Source organism: Medicago truncatula, chromosome 1 (genome assembly GCF_003473485.1).
Source record: "Medicago truncatula cultivar Jemalong A17 chromosome 1, MtrunA17r5.0-ANR, whole genome shotgun sequence".
NCBI classification, from domain to species: Eukaryota; Viridiplantae; Streptophyta; class Magnoliopsida; order Fabales; family Fabaceae; genus Medicago; species Medicago truncatula.
In genome coordinates, this window is record NC_053042.1 from 3,692,825 (window position 1) to 3,712,076 (window position 19,252).

Sequence of the window (19,252 nt, forward strand, 5' to 3'; positions counted from 1 at the left end):
AACGAGAAGTATTAAGTAAAGAAATCTCTGTCGTTAGATGAAGATCAGATGTTCTATTTTGACTTTATTGCAACTGACAGGTTTTTTAACTGTCTGCAGCTGTTTTAACGCGGAAACAGATCCTCTTCCGCGTAAACTTTCTGCAGTGGAATCTCAGCCAGCCGTCTATTCATACCGAATGCGGTCAGAGAGAACTCAAGGGTGGAGGTATCCATCGGACACTCTCCAGTAAAAAATCCCACCGGAGTGGATCTGTTTCTGTTTCAACACTATTGAATGGCATAGTTATCCGATTTCAATCAAACAATTCAGATCAAACTATCGAAGGTAGAATGCAACGATTAGTCCACCAAACCAAACTAAACATTATGTCCAAACAAAAGCTTCAAATAAATTTCATAACCTGAATTTGGTCCAACCATATAAAAATTAAAATTCAATTGCTAGTAATCAAAATGAGATCGCAGCCAAGTGATTGAAGTCCGGGATGGAAAATTTTCTCCAACCATCATCCATTCAATCACCAATGCCAAAAAACAAAACATAAATCATCCATAATCTTCAAAACATAACAACCAAGACTAAACACATAAATAAGAACTAATTCTAAATAAACCTTGACACCACCAACCAACAATGCTTGCCTTGCAATAAACCAATGTTCACTTCATTCTTAATCACTCTGTATGTGTCTCTGTCGTCCTCGGCGGAGTTGTTTCCATTTTTGAGAAGCAACTATGAGATCTACCAAGAGGTCTGCACGCAGAATGTTCCTTACTCGGCTTGCTCCTAGGAGAATCCAAAGTCCTAAAAAGAATCTGTTTCACAGCAACTATGAAATCTTTGTTATGATCAGATGCAGAAGATCTGAACTGCTGGCGAAATTTGGTGTGCCGCATTAAAGCTTCATCAATTGTGATCATCTTCTCATCACTCTCCGACCTCGCCCTTTCTTCCTTCACTGCCTCAGCACACAAACCGCATATCCATCGACCACCAAATCTCTCCCTCACGCGCGCAATGTACGCGTGTGTGCACTCTTCCACCAATCCGCAACAGCTGCATTTTGCGGTCAAAACAGCTTCCATCTCCGTCACTTCAGCTTCTTTCACAACATTCGCAGCCATATTCACACTTCTTTGATTCCTCTGAATTTAAGCACAAACAACAAATTAACCAATAACATTTACTTATAAAAAAACACAAACAATAACAAAACAACATCAATCATGCATTAAGTAAGAGAAAAAAACTTGTAATAATAGAGGAATTATAGTTAACACAAATCATGACACATTATCAATGGCTATAATTACTTCTATTTATCAAAGATCATAATGTAACTTCAATCAGTAATTCAAAAATTAAATGATCACTTTATAAGCCGCGTCGCGGCATCAAATTATTTTGATATTTCGCGCGTGTGACTATCATAGTTCTAAATTGCGCTCTGCAATCACAATTACAACCACTATGCAAACAGCTGATTTTTATTTTTTTTTTGTTTCTGCAACCTCATCGGATGCATGTGTCATTATTTTACCACAACAATAAAACCCGCATCAACATCGCAACAACAATTTAGAATCATATAACTACTCCTCCATCTCTAATTATAATAAAAAAATTAATAAAAAGAGTCGATGTATTTGATCAAATATTAGACCACCAAATACCTATTCTTTTTTATAATCGGGGACGGAGAGAGTACTATGTGACACAATTAATAACAACTGAATCTGACTATGATTATGTGTTATATCAAAAATTGCAATGTTGACATGATTGCGATTCAAAATATTAATAACAAGTTAACAACAACTTAAATTAAGCATATATTATTTATATTGACGATGAATTCAGCAAAATCATGGTGTCATCGTGATTTTACCGGGAAGCTCCAAAAGGTAGCTTTGAACAAAATCAATACAGCACATCATGATTCTGTGAATCTTATCATCAATCTAAACATGCATACATTAAATAAATTAATTTTGCAAAGGTTGAAGTGAAAATTGAGAAGTAAAGTATATTATATTGGTTTTTACCGTATGTATTATCGTTCCTTCTCCCACTGGATCTCTTGAATTTGAAGTATTTGGCCGCCAAAAAGTACAAGTGAAGCTAATGACATTACAGAGCCGAATTGGCCCTATGATGGATGATTCTCTTCTCTGCTGCGTTGAAGTGATGATGAATGCGAAAACAGAGGCAGATAGATAGATATATAAACCAACCTATACGCAGTCACGATATAGATGCGGATCTTTGTTTCTTCCTTTTATCTATTCAACTCTTTTTCGGTAAATAAGTTATTTTGTTGACTCAATGTAACAAATTTCAAAATAGTTTGGGAAAGTGTATTTTGTTAGTTAAAATAGTCTCTGTTATAAAATTGTTTTCTTTTAACGTCATGACTTTGGAAGCATGGTTGGTTAATACGTGAGGGTTAAAACGGAGAGTAGGAGCGTTGTTCTCGACTGAAATTATTTTTGATTTATAGAATGTACAATTTAAAACTATTTTGTGATTTTGTTACATTGAAGGATAATTGTGCTCACTCGTTGCACATTCAAAAAACAAAAATGATTATTTATCCATTTTTTAGTAGATAAACGGACTCACGAAAATAAAGAAATCGAGGTTCAAACTGTGGTCAAGAAATCTAATATAGTAATTTCGGCATTTTTGTTAATTAAGTTAAAACTTATGGACTTTATTTATTTATTTTTTTGCAATTTATTTATTCTATTTTATATGATACCAAACATAAACAAAAACTGATGATCAAATTCAATGAATCTGGATCAAATTTTGGACCACATACATCTACTTTATCGATGCTTTTTTTAGGGGCTTACCGATGTTTTTTCGATAGAGATAAACAATATATAAATGTAATATAAACTTTTCCTGTGATTTTGTTTCTTCCTTTTTTAGTATTACCTTTTATATTAATTATTTTATTTACTATTTAACTATTTTTATTTAATTTCCTAAATAAAATATTTTTATTTAATAAAATAAAAAAAATATTTATTTTGAAAGAAGAAAAAATTAAACATGTATACCTTTATATATAATTTACTAAGTTTTTATGTAATTTTCTCTTTTAATTTTATATATATATTTTTTTTTTACAATTTTATCCATCTTTACCAATCAAATAATTTAATTTTTCTACCATAAAAATATAACTTAATTTTTAAATAATAGAATTGTAGTTTAATTTTTTTTTTTATTACTTTTAATGATAAAAGTGGAAAAGACGCACACATCCAATGCTAGATTCAAATCCTAGACTTCTAGTTAAACGAGAAAAATTCTCTTAGAGTCAAATGTCACGTCATCTTGACTAGGCATGACAACAAAACTCATACACGCGGTTACCCGCCCGAACCAAACTCAATTTGATGAGTTTTTCCCGTTTTGACTGGGTATAGGTTTTCCCCGATTTCAAAACACGGGTATGGGACGGGTAACGGGTATGTAGGTACCCACCCCGAACCCATACTCATTCCAGTCCCAAATGTAAAAAAAATTACTTTATGTTGATATGTCATGTTATTTTGTTTGATAATTATCATGTTAATAAAAACTACCATTAATATTTAACGGATCAACTAAATCATTACGTCTAACAAATGTTAAAGTGAGCATATTGTTGGATAATGTATTACAAAGCTGTTCTTGGGGATGCAAAAAAACTTCTAGTTTTTATTAAAAAAATTATTTGATGCGGGGATGGGGCGGGGATACCCGTCGGGGACGGGGATGAGATTCAATTTCTTATCCCCGTTGGGTATGGATAGGGTAACGGGTAAGTATACGAGAATCGTGTATGGGGACGGGGAAGGTAAAACCCGTTCCTACCCCGCCCTATTGCCATGCCTAATCTTGACCAACAGAGAAATTTAACAAAGGGGGTAAATTAATAATTGATTAACATTATGTAATTTCAGGGATTTGTTAATGTCAGACGGGTTAATTGGCGAAACTTACAATTTTAGAGGATGGGGTAATTACCTATTTACTCGCTAGAAAAATACTCCCTCAAAATAATTTATTCTTTATAATACTCCTATATAAATGAAATACTCCGTCTCATAAGTCCTAACTCAACTGATAAAAATGCCGAAATTGTTAGGCGGGGGACGTCTTGATCGGGGTTCGAACTCCGGCACCTCCACCTTTGTGTGTGTGAGTTTATGATGGCTTTGTCATTTATTCTATGTATAAAAAAAAACAATAAAAAAATGAAATTCTCCATTCATTGGATAGGACACCTCCCGTCTTAAAATATAAAAGAAAATAGGTAAAAGTAATTTTTAATTTTTTTAATCACTTTTTTCGGGAATTTTTTTTTTAACCACTTACGGACTTACCTGCGGACCTAAAAAACAATATATTTTTGGGAAAATACTCTAATTAGAGGCAAGATTTTCTTCTGGATCTGTGGATCTGTAAAAGAGATTTCTAGATAGATACAAAAATCTTTTGTACCATGCCCACGTTATATGTTGCCGGAAATAATAAGTAATTAAGTCTTGCAAGTTCCCCCCAAAAAAAGTCTCGTAAGTTACTCCATTTCCTCTCAAAAAGTGTTTTATATGCATTTTTGTTTTTAAAATAATTGTTTTTTAAGAAGCTAAAATGAGATTATATTTTCAATAAACCGAGTCCCCAAACACAAGGCGCGTCAAGAAAAAGAGGTTAAAATCAAAAGTTTAGGAAGTCAAGAACTTAAACAAAACAAACGACGAGAAAATAAAGAAATGTACAAACTAAGTTATAGCACCCAACCACATATATGATAAAGCCACCAAGAGTGGTAATCAAAAGGAAAAGTAATAAACTTCGCTTTCAACCACCAATACATTAGTAATTTGATTTTATTGAGCAATTGAGTCATAGTCCTTGTGCTTGAAAATTCTTTCATTTATTTCATTCCAGATCACCCAAACACAAGCAAGCCATAAGAAATTCATTGTCGATCGATGACACTTTGAAGTTCCTCCTAAATGTCCAAGTTGAAGCAAGTGGTCGAAAATGTGAGAAGGATTGACCACGATGTAACCTAATCAATGAGAACTCAAAGACCAAATTGATCCAAATATGTTACAATGCAAAAACAGGTGATTAATATTCTCATCAGAACGGCAACTATTGTAACGCCCTAGTTATTTATTTAATTATTTTCTTATGTGGAGTATATATTTATATATAATTATATATGAGGTTTGGTGATTTATGTGGAGTATATGCATATATTTATATATATGTGATTTTTGAGTGTTTTATGTGGTGTATTATTTTATTATATAGTTTATTTAATAATAATTAGAATAAGTATGAAATAATAATTATTTTGGTGTTTGGGGGAATTAATTGGAGTTAGTAGAAATTATGAGGAGTTAAGTGTAAATAGAAGGGAGTTACATTAAGTGGGAAGTTAATACAGAGAAGTTAGAAAAACAGTTTCACGTAGAACCAGTTTTGGGAGGAAGCAAGAGAGAACCAAGGAAGAACCTAGAGTTGATTATTGCTGTGCATTTCTTTCTGCAATTCTAAGGTAAGGGTGAGGTTTACTTCAAGAGTGTAGTTATTAAATTCTGATTTTGTATTTAACAGGTTTTGATGAGGAATTGGGAATTTGGGGTTTTATGATAGAATGATGATTTTGAAGTTGTAAGCATGTTTTTGATGTTAGAATTGGGTTCTGGTTGCATAGAACACTTAATTATGTATCTGTAAACTGATTTGGGGAGTGATTGGAAGGAAAATAGGATTTTTGAGAAAAACCAGTTTTCTGTCCGTACAGAAGTTCATCGCTCGCCTCGCGAGTAGCTGTGCTCGCCTCGCGAGTAGCTGTGCTCGCCATGGCGAGTGAGCAACTTCATAGCTCGCCTCGCGAGCAGTCCAACTTGCCATGGCGAGTAGCCCATAATAAAACTTGATTTTTGAAAAGTTGTTATAAGATGTTTTGGGGATGGTTTAAGGTACCTAGATGATTTTAATGATGAATGGTGAAAGTTTTAGGTTAAAAAGATGAGTAGGGAACTTAGAATTTGGATTTGAGTGAGAAAATGACATTTTTTTCCCGAGAGTACCTGATTTTCACTCGCCTCGAGTTCGCCTTGAACTCGCCATGGCGAGCTAGTGTTTTTGTGAACTCGCCATGGCGAGCAGATGTGCTCGCGAGGCGAGTTGCACAGTTTCTGAGTGTTGACTTGCTTGCATGATTAGTAGTGGTTGGTGTTGTTGTATTTGAGCATGCTTGTATATAATTATACATTATTTTGGTTGATTGGATTGTTGGACTGATGAATACTGATGATGGTTGAAATGTATGTTATTTATTGAATCATACATATTATTATAGTGGAGTCACATGGAGTTGCATTGCATGGTCAGTTGTATGTAGATATACACAAGTAGGTCCATTGCATATTGTTACACCCTGTTTTTGGACCTAAAAATACTGGGCCCAATTTCATTTCAAACTTTGTCGATTATCAAATTTCAACTGCACAGTTCAAATTGTCTCTGCCTCGCAGTATTTTCAATCACAATTTTACCTATGTTTTTTCTTGCATAAAACCTTTTGAAATGTCTTTACTTGTCTTATAAGTCTTTCAAAAGTGTCTCTGGATCATTACATTGCTTTTACCACAGTTTATTTCAAATTTGCAAGAAAGTCATACAGAAGGGTATTTTGGTCATTTCCTGCAGTGGGACCCATTTTTCATCCTTGTGACTGTCTCTGAGTCTTTTCAGATTGTTTTTTAACATTTCGTCAGTAAACCCTGTTAAATTCATTTCAAACTTGCGTCTGAGTCAGTGTTAAGTCAATTTCAATCTGTTTAGGTCATTTTTAGCCCTAGGGGCATTTTGGTCATTTCACACAAAATTTTGGCATAGAGAGGTTACTTTGAAGTACCTCATTTAAGCCATTGGTTCGTTTTAGTCCGTTTTGTCAGTTTTATTTTTTGTTTCGCTTTACGTTTGGTCAAATTACGTTTTTTACTCAATTTTATTTTTAATTGCATTTTGGTCCCTCAATTGAGGCCCCAAAATTGCATTTTGTCCAAACAATTTTCTATTTCATTTCAGTCCTTTTTTACTATTATTATTTTTTATATTTCAGTCCTTTTAGGGTTAATTGCAGTTTAGTCCTTAAAGTTTTTGTTTTTGCAGAAAAGCCCAAAGTTCATTTCAGGACCAAGGCCGTGCCACTTTGATACAAGTCCAGATGTCACAATTCCATTGGTTCCAATGCACACATGTCAGCTATATATACATTGAATCAGATTTCAGAGCCATTAATCATACACATCACCAGAAACAGATTTCATCTTTCTCTCTCCTTTCTGTTAGGATCAAATCAGAAAATCCACAAGAACAAAAAGAACCAAAACCGAAATTTCTCATCAATTCTCAGAAGATTCATTGAATCATCATCATCAACTCTTTGCTCTGCAATCCAAGTGCAGATTCACCACCGAAAGTGGCAAATCCAGGCACGATCATAGAGACGAATTGGAGAAGAAGAGGGAAAGCAAACAGAATCGAAAACGCGGCAACAACAACGAAGCTGAAGCAAACAGAATCGAAAACGCAGCAACAACAACGAAGCTGAAGCAACAACGAAGACGAAGCCGAAGCAAGAGCGCAGCAAGCACAAGCGTGAAGCACGAAGCAAGCACGAGGCAGCGCACAGCAACAAAACAAACGCACAGGAGACGAATCGGGAGAGAAGAAGAAAGAAACCGAAAGAAAACAGCAAGCAAATCCGGTCCAAATCAACACAAAATTCGAATCACAGAACAATAGCGCCAAATCCGAAGCGAAAAGGTAACGATTCCGTCCTTCTCCTTCCGTTTTCCGTATCTCCTAGCTGTGTGTGATGTGAAGGTTGTTTTGAAAGTGTTTGAAAAAGTTTGAATCCGAGTTTTAAAATGTAGATCTAGAAGAATCCACAACTGTTTTCGAAAAAATAAGCTCATAATCGAACTCAGTGCCTAAGAGGAAGCCTAGAAACGTGTTTTGTTTTGAAAAAAGAGAAGGTTGATCGCTCCGGCGCGGCGGTGCCACCACCGGCCACCGCGCCAGAACTTGTTGTTTCGCTGGAGAAGAAGGAGGAGGAAGGCGGCACGGCTTCATCTTTCTAGAGAGAGGGGAGAGCTTCTCTCTCTAGAGGAAGGAAGAAAGAGAAAAGAAAGAAACAAATGAAATAAACCGGGATCCAACTCTATATATAGAGCTTTAAACCGGACCGGTTTATTTTCGGTTCTTTCCTTTCTCTCTTGATCGCTAGATTAATCCAACGCTTCCTGTGCTTCCAGGCTTTCTGATTTTGGTTTGGGCCTATTATTTTCGATTTTTGCTGTTTTTTTTTGCTATTTGCACCATGTTTCTTTGCTGTTTGAACCTCTGCATGCTTAAATTTGCTCTAAAAAATCTCCAAAAATTATCACATATTTCTTGATGAATTTTCATGCCTTTTTGATACTTCTCAATGGTTTTAAAATGATAAAAGAGAGTATGTGATATTTCTTGGTTAATTAGAGTGCTTAGGCATAATTTTGTGCATTTTAGTAGTATATTCCTCATGAAAACGTTGGCACGTGATATGAGTTCTTAAGATGCAATTTTTGTGATGAATTTATCACTGGTTATGGGTGCAAATTGCTGCTTGTGTACAGTGTTTTTACTTCCCTCTTTGCTTTGCAATTAACATGCACTTTTACTAGTTAATGAAGTGCCAAAATATTGTGAAAGTGTGCTATAAATTCTAGCATAAAATGTGTCCTATTTTCCCTCATTTCGACACCAAACAAGACCTCTAAAATTTGTCATAATGAAGGAATTAGGGGTCATGCATGTACTAGAATTCTATAACCACTTTCATGCGTATTTTTGACACTTTATTAATTTCTTTTCATTTCCTCCCTTTTCAATATTATTTTGTCTTGTGCATTTCTTTTATCTCATGCTTTATTTTACTAATCATCTCACTTCTTTTGTTCCATTCATTTCATGAGCATTTCTCCATGTCACCCCTATCCCCTTCACTTCCTTTAGTTTAGTATTCATTTTTTGCAAGTTTTAATCCATTTAGTGATGTAATTTGTTATCATTGGTATGTAGCTTGGCAAAGGGGCCATAGAATGTATTTAGGCAATTTTTGTAATATGGACTATGGACACTATGACGCACCGGCACGCACACACTCACCCTAGATGTATGCCTAGGATTGTATGCATAGATGTATGGCTAGGATTGCATGGTAGATAAACGCTTAGGTTTAAACACTTAGAGAAAACCCAACTTTTTCCAAAACATGCAAATAACCTCACTTGAAACCCTTTTTTGAAAATAAGATAGGAGTCAAAACTCCTTATTTCTCTTTTATTTTCTTAAGTAAAATTTCCAATGAATCTTAAATATACATAGACTTCATTTTGAAAAAGACTAATTCCACCTCACATTTTCCAAATCTTATGCCCTTGAGGCCTCTCACCTCTATTCTTCAAAATCTCTTTTCAAACTTAAAATCAACCAACAAAAACAAAAACCATTTTTTGAGCAAGAACTACGCCGGTTTTGATCCCGTAAAACGGTACGTAGGCAAGGGACTTTAACCCCTCCAAGCCGAAATAAAAATCAAAATTCTACTTCTTCTCACCCCCATTCTTCACTAATCTTACCTTCTTTTTACAAATAAGCAATAAAACTAAAGCGTAGAAATAAACTTAGGAGAGCGGTTCTTATGGAATACCATAATCGCTCCGGGTGCCTAACACCTTCCCGTAGCGAAAACGACCCCCGAATCTAGAACTTTTTAAGGGTTTTTCTCCTTTTACCCTTCCCAAGAAAAAAGAGAGATATCAACGGTCGAAAGGTTCAAGTCCAATTAATGGCTTAGCACCCAAAAACCATGATAACAGAAATGGCGACTTCACTGGGGATTCTTTTTAGCGGGTCGCGCCTAGTTTTCCTTAGTTTATATTTACGCTTTGTTTTATTGCTTACATATGTGAATATTTGTTTATTTTCATTTGACGTGTGGGGTGAGAATATCAAAAGTCCTATACCCGGGCTGAGTGAACTTATGTTTAGGTAGAGATATAATCGACAATTCGATCCGGGGGTTGCCTCGTGTATGGGATTATGCGATCAATCTCACATAGCTGAGGCATTTTGAAGGTGATATTGTCGGCGTGTGTTGTCATGCTTAGGCACTTCACTTTCAATTGTTCGACGAAGCTATGAACCGTAGTTACCAAACCCATCCTAGCCTTTTTAGGACGTAGTGCGGTGGCTAAATTGAGTGTTGTCTCAAACTTTAGTCGTCACGCGATACTACACTCAAACTAGACCTTCTCACAAATAATCATGGAACGGGTGTTGTCCTGTACTACCATGATATATGTGAGAGAGGTTGCAGTTTGGGAACTGTGTTAGAACCTTGGTTACTACTATACAAAGCCTTAGTTCACCGGACGCCGTGTCCATCCGTGGCCCCGTTACTTTGAAACTCAACCCACTTTGTTCTTTAACAACTAAATCATGCATACATGCATTCATGCATAAACATTTTTTCATGCATTCATCGAAGGGCTTAAACAAATGGAAATTTTTGTAAATAACCACAGGTATGAAGAAGACTAAGTGCTACAAGTTCAAGGAAGTGGATTTGGTTAGTTTGAGAGAGTTGGCACTCAAGGTCAAGAGTCAAACAGGGTTCCGACTCCGGTATGGGGGATTGCTTACTCTGCTCCGAACCGATGTGGACGAGAAGCTAGTGCACACTCTAGTGCAATTTTATGATCCGAGCTTCCGTTGCTTCACTTTCCCGGATTTCTAGTTGGTTCCTACTCTCGAGGCTTACTCCGATCTAGTGGGTTTACCTATAGCCGAGAAGACGCCTTTCACCGGTCCCGGGACTTCTCTTACTCCTCTGGTTATTGCTAAGGATCTCTACCTCAAGACTTCCGACGTCTCCAACCATCTTATTACCAAGTCTCACATCCGGGGGTTCACTTCGAAGTATCTTCTTGATCAGGCTAATCTCAGTACTACTCGTCAGGATACACTCGAGGCTATCCTTGCTTTGCTTATCTACGGGCTCATTCTCTTTCCGAACCTCGACAACTTCGTGGACATGAATGCTATCGAGGTCTTCCATTCCAAGAACCCGGTTCCTACTTTACTAGCAGACACCTACCACGCCATTCATGACAGGACTCTCAAGGGCCGTGGGTATATTCTTTGCTGCATATCTCTTTTGTATAGGTGGTTTATTTCGCACCTTCCGAGTTCCTTCCATGACAACTCGGAGAATTGGTCCTACTCACAGCGGATTATGGCCCTCACTCCTAATGAGGTCGTCTGGCTCACTCCTGCCGCTCAAGTGAAGGAAATCATTATGGGTTGTGGAGACTTTCTCAATGTACCTCTTCTTGGTACTCGTGGAGGAATTAACTACAACCCCGAGCTTGCTATGAGACAGTTTGGTTTCCCTATGAAGTCGAAGCCCATCAATCTTGCTACATCTCCAGAGTTCTTCTTCTACACGAATGCTCCTACAGGACAAAGGAAAGCTTTCATGGATGCTTGGTCCAAGGTTCGAAGGAAGAGTGTGAAGCATCTAGGTGTGAGATCCGGTGTTGCTCATGAGGCTTATACTCAGTGGGTGATAGATCGAGCTGAGGAGATTGGTATGCCTTATCCAGCTATGAGATACGTGTCTTCATCTGCTCCATCTATGCCTCTACCTCTACTCCCCGCGACTCAGGATATGTATCAGGAGCATCTAGCTATGGAGAGTCGTGAGAAGCAAGTGTGGAAAGCTCGGTACAATCAAGCTGAGAATCTAATCATGACTTTGGATGGTAGAGATGAGCAGAAGACTCATGAGAACCTGATGTTGAAGAAGGAACTAGCTAAGGCCCGGAGGGAATTGGAAGAGAAAGACGAGCTGCTTATGAGGGATTCCAAGAGAGCCAGAGGACGACGAGACTTCTTTGCCAGATACTGTGATTCAGATTCCGAGTCCGACGGTGCTCCGACTACTTCCTATGCTTGAGGGCTTCATTTGTTTATCTTGTTGAAATTTCAAAGTCTTCCTTTTGAAAGTGCTATGTAGTTTTGATTATTTGCAAGATTTCTAATTTGTTTAAAATCCTTCGATGAAAAAAATAAGTCTTTCGCATTCGCATTTGCATATCATGCATCATATGCATCATGCATTGGTCCCAAAGGCTTCCGAGTGCTCACTATCTCCTGGTTTCTCTGCCTCAGTGTGAAAAGTGGCTCGTGCTCAGAGGATCTACGAACCTGATAGAACTGATCGAACCAGAGAATACAGAAGAAAGAAAAGGGCTATGGAAGAAGAGAACACGCAGCTTCGTACCGAATTGGCATCTTTAAGGGAGGAATTGGCCAAAGCTCATGATGCTATGACTGCTCTGTTGGCTGCTCAGGAACAACCAGTTCCTGTAGTTTCTACAGCTGCAAATGTGACTCCTACAGTAACAACTGATCCCCGCTTTATCATGCCATCCGGGTATCCTTACGGACTTCCGCTGTACTATACTGCTAATACAGGGGCAGGGACCTCTGGTACTACCAACAATGGTTCAATCTTAGGGGCAAATTTAACTCCTGTTAGTACCGCCTTGACTCAAGCCGCAACAACTGTTACCGAGCCCATTGTGAATGCAGTGCCTCTATTTGTCCATGCTAATGCGCACCACGGGAGTATTGCCACAACCGGAACTATGGAAGAGAGAATGGAAGAACTTGCCAAAGAGCTCCGACGGGAAATTAAGGCCAACAGGGGAAACGGAGACTCCATTAAAACCCAGGACCTCTGCTTAGTATCGAAGGTAGATGTTCCAAAAAAGTTCAAAGTCCCGGAGTTCGACAAGTATAACGGGCTGACTTGTCCTCAAAATCATATTGTCAAATATGTCCGAAAGATGGGCAACTACAAGGACAATGATTCCCTTATGATCCATTACTTCCAAGACAGTCTGATGGAAGACGCTGCGGAGTGGTATACTAGTCTGAGCAAAGATGATGTCCATACTTTTGATGAGCTAGCCACTGCTTTCAAGAGCCACTACGGGTTTAACACTCGATTGAAGCCGAATAGGGAGTTTCTCAGGTCCCTATCTCAGAAAAAGGAGGAAAGTTTCCGGGAATATGCGCAAAGGTGGAGAGGGGCAGCTGCCCGTATCACTCCTGCTTTAGATGAAGAAGAAATGACCCAGACATTCTTAAAGACCTTGAAGAAAGATTATGTTGAGAGGATGATCATCGCTGCCCCGAACAACTTTTTGGAGATGGTCACTATGGGAACCCGTCTTGAGGAAGCCGTCAGGGATGGAATCATTGTGTTTGAGAAAGCTGAATCCTCTGTGAATGCGTCGAAGAGATATGGTAATGGACACCACAAGAAGAAAGAAACGGAAGTGGGGATGGTGTCAGCTGGAGCCGGTCAATCAATGGCTACTGTTGCTCCTATCAATGCAACTCAAATGCCTCCGTCATACCCACACATGCCGTATTCTCAGCATCCTTTCTTCCCACCGTTTTATCATCAGTACCCTCTGCCACCGGGTCAACCTCAAGTGCCCGTCAATGCAATTGCCCAACAGATGAAACAACAGTTGCCGGTTCAACAACAACAACAACAACAACAGCAGCAGCAATATACCAGACCAACTTTTCCTCCTATACCAATGTTGTATGCAGAGCTTCTTCCAACTTTACTCCAGAGAGGACACTGCACGACTAGACAGGGTAAGCCCCCACCTGATCCGTTGCCTCCAAGGTTCAGGTCTGATCTCAAATGTGATTTTCATCAAGGTGCCTTAGGTCATGATGTCGAGGGGTGTTATGCTTTGAAGTATATCGTGAAGAAGCTCATTGATCAGGGAAAGCTGACTTTTGAGAATAATGTCCCGCATGTCCTCGACAATCCTCTTCCAAATCATGCCGCTGTGAATATGATCGAAGTGTGCGAGGAAGTTCCTAGACTTGATGTCCGCAACGTCGTAACTCCTCTGGTACCTCTACACATCAAGCTGTGCAAAGCTTCTCTGTTCAGCCACGATCATGCCAAGTGTCTAGGATGCCTCCGTGATCCTTTGGGTTGCCATACTGTTCAAGACGACATCCAAAGCTTGATGAATGATAATCTTCTGACTGTCAGTGATGTTTGCGTGATTGTGCCAGTTTTTCACGATCCGCCTGTCAAGAGTGTACCTTTGAAGAAGAATGCTGAGCCTTTGGTGATAAAGTTGCCAGGACCAATTCCTTATGTTTCGGACAAGGCAGTTCCATACAAATACAATGCTACTATGATAGAAAATGGAGTAGAGGTGCCTCTAGCCTCCTTTGCCACAGTAAGTAATATTGCTGAAGGGACTTCTGCAGCGCTAAGAAGCGGGAAAGTCCGTCCGCCGTTATTTCAGAAGAAGGTAGCTACGCCAATCACTCCACCAGTTGAAGAAGCAACTCCAACCGTTGTTTCGCCCATTGCTACAGATGTGAACCAGTCCGGCAAATCTATAGAGGATTCGAACTTAGATGAGATTCTGAGGATAATAAAGAGGAGCGACTACAAGATCGTCGATCAATTGCTGCAGACTCCTTCGAAGATATCTGTCTTGTCATTACTCTTGAGCTCCGAGGCTCACAGGAATACCTTGTTGAAAGTGCTGGAGCAGGCTTATGTTGACCACGAAGTCACGGTGGATCGTTTCGGTGGCATAGTGGGAAATATTACTGCCTGTAACAACCTCTGGTTTAGTGAAGAAGAGTTGCCGGAAGTGGGAAAGAGTCACAATCTGGCTTTGCACATCTCGGTGAATTGTAAATCAGACATGATATCAAATGTGTTGGTGGATACCGGTTCCTCACTCAATGTAATGCCCAAGATAACTCTAGATCAGCTGAGCTACCGAGGAACCCCTTTGAGGAGGAGTACTTTCTTGGTCAAAGCTTTTGACGGATCTCGAAAGAATGTGCTGGGGGAGATAGACTTGCCAATAACCATTGGCCCTGAGAATTTCTTGGTTACTTTCCAAGTGATGGACATTAATGCATCCTACAGTTGTCTGCTGGGAAGACCGTGGATACACGATGCGGGTGCGGTTACTTCCACCTTACATCAGAAGTTGAAGTTTGTGAAGAATGGAAAACTCGTCACAATCCATGGTGAAGAAGCATACTTAGTCAGCCAGCTGTCTTCCTTTTCTTGTATTGAAGCAGGGTCTGCTGAAGGGACTGCTTTCCAAGGTTTGACCATTGAAGATGCAGAGCCTAAGAAAGCTGGGGCTGCTATGGCTTCTTTGAAGGATGCACAGAGAGCCGTCCAAGAGGGTCAAGCTGCCGGTTGGGGCAAGGTGATACAGCTCTGTGAGAACAAGCGTAAAGAAGGTCTCGGGTTCTCCCCGTCATCAAGGGTTTCCTCGGGAGTCTTCCACAGTGCAGGGTTTGTTAATGCTATCTCTGAAGAAGCCACTGGATCTGGTCTCAGGCCTGTATTTGTTACACCAGGAGGCATTGCGACAGATTGGGATGCCATTGACATTCCTTCAATCATGCATGTTTCTGAGTAATGTGTCTTGTTGCTTTAATGCTTTGTTTTCAAAATAACAATCCTCTCGCTCTGCCCAAAGCGAGAGTGATATTTTCTGTAAGGGCATGTTTGTTTCGGCATTGCCGTTGATTAATAAAATTTTGTCGTTTCTTCCACGACTACTTTTTTTTAGTGCTTTTTCCCTTGGAAACAATGGTAATGCCAGAAAAAACCAAAACGTCTGTATTTTCTTATTAATTTCAAAAATCTGCAAAAAAAAAAAAAACTCTTTCTAAAATCATCCAATCATTATATGCAGGTTGAACCATAATAAACCCGTTGAACACAGTAATCCTACGGTTCCTCCAAGTTTTGATTTCCCTGTGTATGAAGCCGAAGTTGAGGAGGGTGATGACATACCATATGAGATCACTCGGCTACTTGAGCAAGAAAAGAAAGCCATTCAGCCTCACCAAGAAGAGATTGAGCTTATCAACATAGGTACCGAGGAGAACAAGCGAGAAATCAAGATTGGTGCTACTCTAGAGGAAGGGGTTAAGAAGAGGATCATCCAACTCCTCCGGGAATATCCGGATATTTTTGCATGGTCGTATGAAGATATGCCAGGTCTAGATCCTATGATTGTGGAGCATCGGATCCCCACCAAGCCTGAATGTCCTCCCGTCAGGCAGAAATTGAGAAGGACTCATCCAGATATGGCTCTCAAGATTAAGAGCGAGGTTCAAAAGCAGATTGATGCGGGTTTCCTCATGACAGTTGAGTATCCTGAATGGGTTGCCAATATTGTGCCTGTGCCAAAGAAGGATGGTAAAGTCCGGATGTGTGTTGACTTCAGAGACCTGAATAAAGCCAGTCCAAAAGACAACTTTCCATTACCTCATATTGATGTGCTTGTTGATAATACTGCTCAGTCTAAGGTGTTCTCCTTCATGGACGGTTTCTCCGGTTATAATCAGATCAAAATGTCTCCTGAAGATAGAGAAAAGACATCTTTTTATCACTCCATGGGGTACTTTCTGCTACAAAGTGATGCCGTTCGGCCTAATCAATGCTGGTGCTACCTACCAAAGGGGAATGACTACTCTGTTTCATGACATGATTCACAAAGAGGTCGAAGTATATGTGGATGACATGATTGTGAAGTCAACAGATGAGGAGCAGCATGTTGAATATTTGACAAAGATGTTTGAAAGGTTAAGAAAATACAAGCTTCGTTTGAATCCCAACAAATGTACATTCGGCGTCAGATCCGGGAAGTTATTAGGCTTCGTTGTCAGCCAAAAGGGCATTGAAGTCGATCCTGATAAAGTCCGAGCCATCCGAGAAATGCCAGCTCCACAGACAGAGAAGCAAGTCAGAGGTTTCCTCGGGCGTTTGAATTACATCTCCCGATTCATATCTCATATGACCGCAACCTGCGGGCCGATCTTCAAGCTGCTTAGAAAGAATCAGCCTATTGTATGGAATGATGAATGCCAAGAAGCTTTTGATAGCATCAAGAATTACTTGTTGGAACCACCTATCCTTGTCCCACCCGTGGAAGGAAGGCCTTTGATTATGTATTTGGCAGTATTTGATGAATCCATGGGATGTGTACTTGGTCAACAAGATGAGACTGGAAAGAAAGAACATGCTATCTACTATCTGAGCAAGAAGTTCACCGACTGTGAAACTCGGTATACAATGCTTGAGAAGACTTGTTGTGCTCTAGCTTGGGCTGCCAAACGCCTGCGTCATTATTTGGTGAATCATACAACTTGGCTGATATCCAGAATGGATCCGATAAAGTATATCTTTGAGAAAGCGGCCGTTACTGGAAAGATTGCACGCTGGCAGATGCTTTTGTCTGAATATGATATTGTATTCAAAACTCAAAAGGCAATCAAAGGTAGCATTCTTGCAGATCATCTTGCTTATCAACCTCTTGATGATTACCAACCAATTGAATTCGATTTCCCTGATGAAGAGATCATGTATTTGAAATCCAAAGACTGCGAAGAACCGTTGATTAATGAAGGTCCAGATCCCAATAGCAGGTGGGGTTTAGTCTTTGATGGTGCTGTCAATGCTTATGGTAAAGGAATTGGGGCAGTCATTGTATCCCCGCAGGGGCATCACATTCCTTTCACCGCCCGAATTCTGTTCGAATGTACCAACAACATGGCTGAGTATGAAGCATGTATCTTCGGGATCGAGGAAGCAATTGACATGAGAATCAAGCACCTCGACATCTATGGAGATTCTGCGCTCGTCATCAATCAGATAAAGGGTGAATGGGAGACCCACCATGCTAAGTTGATTCCTTATCGTGATTATGCGAGACGTTTGCTGACATATTTTACAAAGGTTGAGCTGCACCATATTCCTCGTGATGAGAATCAAATGGCTGATGCTCTTGCTACTCTATCTTCCATGTTTCGAGTGAACCATTGGAATGATGTGCCAATAATCAAAGTGCAACGCCTTGAAAGACCTTCGCATGTGTTTGCTATTGGGGATGTGATCGATCAGGCGGGTGAAAATGCGGTTGACTATAGACCCTGGTACTACGACATCAAACAGTTCTTGCTGAGCCGTGAGTATCCGCCGGGTGCTTCCAAACAAGATAAGAAGACCCTGAGAAGATTGGCCAGTAGATTCCTGTTAGATGGAGATATTCTGTATAAGAGAAACTATGACATGGTATTGTTAAGATGTGTTGATGAACATGAAGCAGAGCAGTTAATGCATGATGTACATGACGGTACCTTCGGGACCCATGCTACAGGGCATACTATGTCAAGGAAGTTGTTGCGAGCAGGTTACTACTGGATGGCCATGGAGCATGATTGCTACCAGTACGCCAGAAAATGCCACAAATGTCAAATCTATGCTGATAAGATTCATGTGCCTCCGCACGCTCTCAATGATTATTTCATCCCCATGGCCGTTCTCAATGTGGGGCATCGACATGATCGGAAGAATTGAACCGAAGGCTTCAAATGGTCATCGTTTCATCTTAGTGGCAATTGACTACTTCACCAAGTGGGTCGAAGCAGCATCTTATACCAATGTGACCAAGCAAGTGGTAGCTAAGTTCATCAAGAACAACATCATCTGTCGATATGGTGTTCCCAGCAAGATTATTACCGACAATGGTACCAACCTGAACAACGATGTGGTGCAAGCTCTTTGTGAAGAATTCAAAATTGAGCATCATAACTCTTCTCCCTATAGACCTCAGATGAATGGTGCAGTTGAGGCCGCCAACAAGAATATCAAGAGAATTGTCCAGAAGATGGTAACCACTTACAAGGACTGGCATGAGATGTTACCCTATGCTCTGCATGGCTACCGTACTACCGTGCGCAGTTCAACCGGGGCAACCCCTTTCTCTCTTGTATATGGTATGGAAGCAGTTCTTCCTTTGGAAGTGGAGATCCCATCTCTCCGTGTGATCATGGAAGCAAAGTTATCCGAGGCTGAATGGTGCCAAAGCCGGTATGATCAGTTGAATTTGATTGAGGAAAAACGTATGGATGCCATGGCTCGTGGACGGTCATATCAAGCAAGAATGAAGACTGCTTTTGACAAGAAAGTCCATCCTCGAGAATTCAAGGTAGGGGAACTTGTATTGAAAAGGAGGGTAAGCCAGCA

The 19,252-nt window shown here is 39.7% G+C and overlaps 1 protein-coding gene across 1 annotated transcript; it reads right to left on the minus strand.

The window, feature by feature from the left end:
* Positions 1 to 366: 366 nt before the first annotated feature.
* On the minus strand, positions 367 to 2,261 carry LOC25481983 (uncharacterized). Its single transcript, XM_013610418.3, has 2 exons — positions 2,049 to 2,261; positions 367 to 1,148 (listed from the first exon to the last, which is right to left on the minus strand). The coding sequence occupies exon 2, from the start codon at positions 1,125 to 1,127 to the stop codon at positions 678 to 680; it is 450 nt and encodes a 149-aa protein (XP_013465872.1). The 5' UTR covers positions 1,128 to 1,148; positions 2,049 to 2,261; the 3' UTR covers positions 367 to 677.
* Positions 2,262 to 19,252: the final 16,991 nt, after the last annotated feature.